The sequence below is a fragment of the Pundamilia nyererei genome, unplaced genomic scaffold, assembly GCF_000239375.1.
Source record: "Pundamilia nyererei isolate P.nyererei 1_Seehausen unplaced genomic scaffold, PunNye1.0 scaffold00050, whole genome shotgun sequence".
In the NCBI taxonomy this organism is placed as follows: domain Eukaryota; kingdom Metazoa; phylum Chordata; class Actinopteri; order Cichliformes; family Cichlidae; genus Pundamilia; species Pundamilia nyererei.
In genome coordinates this window covers 2333918-2337927 of record NW_005187451.1, presented here as the reverse complement: position 1 = coordinate 2337927, position 4010 = coordinate 2333918, and the positions used below count along the sequence as shown (strand labels likewise).

Sequence of the window (4010 nt, the reverse complement as noted above, 5' to 3'; positions counted from 1 at the left end):
GTGAATTTTCTTGTTCTTAACGATTTGTATTCCAGTAAATCATCAGGAAAAACTTCCAGTGTCAGATCAGCGTTTGGTCTGTGAAATGTCAACACTGTTGCTGCTAACAACAGGAAGCGAGTCGAGCCCGAGACGGCTGCTCGCCAAAGACGACGCGCGAGAACACAATGCAGGAAAACATCTCGCCGTGTTTGCGTGTCTCTCAGGCAAATCCCACTACACCTTTCCTCATTTTGTTTTCCATTAGAGCACAAGTGTAAACAGTCGAGACACAGAAAAAGACCAGATTACCTGTTGTTTCGATAAGTAGTCTGCCAGTGTATTTAGAAGCTTGTAGTAGATTTCAAACCAGGGTAGGTAACTGCAAGAGTCAGAGAGGAACGTGTTAATGTGCAGCACGGGGAAAAGCTTTCATTCATTCAGTCATCAAACCGGGAGGTGACGAATCAAAGCAGGACGCGCACGTCGCTCCCGGCAGACGTGTGCGTTGCACGAACGGCGTGACCTGAAGAGCACGCTGCATACAGGGCATGGACTCTGTCAGAGTCGTTACACTGAGGAGGAATTAAACGCTATCTCGTCCTTATTATGGCGTTCTTTCGTTCTTTCGTGCTTCGGGCCCTCGCCACTCCAAGAATTCCCACCATGTCTGCTCCTTAAATGAGGAAACAAAAACAATGGATTCTTTAGGAAGAAAGAAAAAGCACCACATGTGATGTGGAGGGATGCTATGGTTTACGAGCATGCTGCTCCCAGATGCACAGGCTTAACAAAAATGCCCCCCCCCCCCGCTTCTTCTTATGCCTTTTGCATATTTAGAAGAAGAAAAAAAGCTTTTCCTTATGCAATGAATGTAAAATAAATAAATTCATTAACAAGCTCAAAAATAATTTATACTGCAGTGTTTGTGTTCGAGCTAATCACCAAGTACACCCACCATAAGCTAAAAGCATCTGCAGCATGGCTTTCTTTACAAAGTTGACATTTTCTTGGCCAAGTCGACTCGTTTCTGGGTGGACGATGGCCAACATTTTCCTTTTGGCACCAAAGCTGCGAGGCCTCAGCGCGTTTAATGTTATGCAATCAAATAATAAAAACATGGTGTCCTATCAACTTATTGCATTTTTATTTCATTCAGGCTCTTAACATGCAGTTTTAAACACTGCATGTATAATGACTCTGAGTAAGGACCAGCACTGCTATTAAATAAACAGACTCCCATTAATGCTTCATTAACTCTCCTGCATCGCAGGGCTGGGAAAAAGAATTAGTGACCAAACGAGCCGGTCAATCAAACGTGGGCTGTTTTTTATTTCATTAGCAAATCGAGACGTATTAAAAGCCTTGGATTGGCCTCGTACTCCTAAAGGCAAAGTTTTGCGTCTCAGACGGTCGGCTGGAGGAAGAGGAGTTTGCAGGGCATGGGTCACTGGCTGCTCCGCAGACTGGAATTAACAGACAACTAGAAAACAATAAAGTGGACTTGATGCAAATTTTCAGATCGCATAAATCCGCGAGGGGCCAATGACGAGGAGACGTGCAGCGAAGCGCACCAATCAGAGAGGCTGAGTGACCATTAGTCTGAAACAATCAGTCTCTTAACGCGACGATTTTGTGACATCTGCACGAAGATTTACCGCAATCGGGTCACACTTGCTGTAGAGGCCCAATCAAACACGCGGATGTTAATTTGGTGACCGGATATCAACCTGAAGACCTATTTCTGCCACGTCAAAAGGCAAATATGTGCACGAGGGTCAGTTTACACAACTTCAGTCTGATATAAAGACCGAGAGAGAACAAAGGCCGGGCTTATCTCAGCCTCGTGTTTAAAAACCAGGCTTCTGGACATCAATCCTTCATTTTTCACCACAGACGTAAACGACTCACACTCGTCATGCTGCTGGTGCCGTAAATCCTCAGTTTTACAGAAAAGTGCATTATCACCGTGACGACAGCCAACCGCAAATTATCAATATTCCTGCAATAGGATGATTTTTCCCCCTTTATTCAAACGCAATCAAATGAATAAAACTTCAATGAGACACTGTTTTGCTCTCCCCCCTCTCTGCTTCCTGTATGAGCAAAGTGAAAGTCTGGAAAGCTCAGAGAGATACTCCTACTCGTCACAGTTCATTGCTCAGATCTGTTTGTGCTTCACAAATCCTCCGATACAGACGGAGAGGCATCTATCATTGGAGTGCTCGGTGCGTGGGGGCCCCGCAATCTCTCCTGCCATTTTAAACACGTCTTCCCAAAGTGCCATGCACTCAGAGAATGAACCGGTTAATCTGCGACCCACTCACAGCCTTCACAGCGCTCTTCATCCCAGACTCGGACCATCTAACAGAAGACAACACGCGCCTTTGGAGCTTTGTAATCGGAGCGTTATGGACGCGCAGACGCAAAAATACAACCCAAGACTGAAAAAGAAACAAATTAGCCAAATTACTGCTGTAAGAGAGGTACTTATTAAACAGTTAAAAGCAACTTTGTTGCCCACCAAGGAGACCACAGGTTGCAACACAACTCCCCAGCAGCAGCAGCCGTCCCCTCGAAGCACAAACTACCTTAAAAAAGCCTAAGACCCAATCACAAGGACCCTCTTCTGCTGCCATGCACCTCTGACAGGTCAGAGCAGTTTTAGCCCGGCGGTTTGAATGTCGGGGCTCGTCGGTGTCGCGCGGCCTCTTTTCCTCCCATAAAGTACCTGTTGGGTGTTTAGCGTGACAGTTATTCCTGTTCCTGTAGATGGCCCTTAAATCTTATTTAACACACAGGCACCTGTAATCGTAAGTCCTCTCACACTTTGTAGACGGATCACTGGAAGACTGCCTTACACGACTCCTTTCTGGGGTCGAGGGTTAAGTACGGGGACGAGCGAACGCTAAACCAAAAGCAAGTCGAATCGATTCAGGAGCCTCAGCTGTGATATAAACTTTATTTTACTCTTTAATTACACGAAAAGCAGGCTTTGGTCACCCTGCTGGGGTGAAAACGGCAGAATTAAAAGTGCACTGTGTGTGTGTGTGTGTGTGTGTGTGTGTGTGTGTGTGTGTGTGTGTGTGTGTGTGTGTGTGTGTGCCTGGAGGAAGCCTGGTCTTTTTGGTCACGACTTCAGCGACGACACTACAAAGAGCCGTCCACATAAAACTGTCCTGCTCATTAAGACACTTCCTCCCGTAAGCAGAGGTGACAATTTTACGGTGCAGCACTCGCGCAATCACAAACTGTTTTAATGAGTCCTATTTTATATTTGGGACCTAGAAGAACAAATATAAACGTGTCGGCCCGGGCCGCCGTCGTCTTGTTTCACATTTGAAGAAAAAACTACTTTTATTATCTTAATTTTATTTTTTTCTTGAATCCCATCTGGTATTACTAACATCTTTACGAATCATAAACAAAGATAAAGTCGCGACCGAGGACCTTGAAGACGGGAACTTTATTTCCAAATTTCTTGCACACACTTTAATCCTTTTAAATATCCTCGCTCGTCGTGTCCTGGACGAGTGAGGATATTTAAGATGGAATAAAAGTAAAAAACTAAAAACATAACCGAGCTGCGCATTAACAATTTTAAATGAACAAAACAAAAAAAAAAAAACAACTTCCTATACATTATATTATTATAAATGAAGCGAGCCATGCAAACTACTCAGAATGCATAATGAATTTTATACATCATATGTCAAATGAATTAGCATGTCTAACTCAGCGAGAGGGACAGGGGAGCCTCTGCTAATTGGCAGCGAAGCTTCATGCATAATTATGGGCCAAGCGTCTTTGCTGTCGCACTGTGGCAGTAGCCGAATAACGAGGAGAAAAGAGAGGGAGAGACGGCGAGGGGGAGAGGGAGAGAGAGCAAGAGAGACAGAGAGGGAGGGAGAAAGAAAAACAAAGGCCATGGAAGATGGCCAGGAAGGGTGGGTGGTGTGGGGAAGAGGGACACTGTTCTTCACAGCAGCTCATCAGGGCAGCGACAAACCCGCGACTGTCCATCAACAGCC

The 4010-nt window shown here is 45.2% G+C and overlaps 1 protein-coding gene across 2 annotated transcripts in view; it reads right to left on the bottom strand.

Annotated features, from left to right (window-relative positions):
• Positions 1-4010, bottom strand: part of dennd1b (DENN/MADD domain containing 1B) — a 93231-nt gene that overhangs the window by 50231 nt on the left and 38990 nt on the right. For both annotated transcript variants that reach the window (XM_005733176.1, XM_005733177.1), the window contains exon 6: positions 292-361. In XM_005733176.1, coding sequence (XP_005733233.1) covers positions 292-361 — 70 coding nt within the window. The remainder of the gene's footprint in view (positions 1-291; positions 362-4010) is intronic.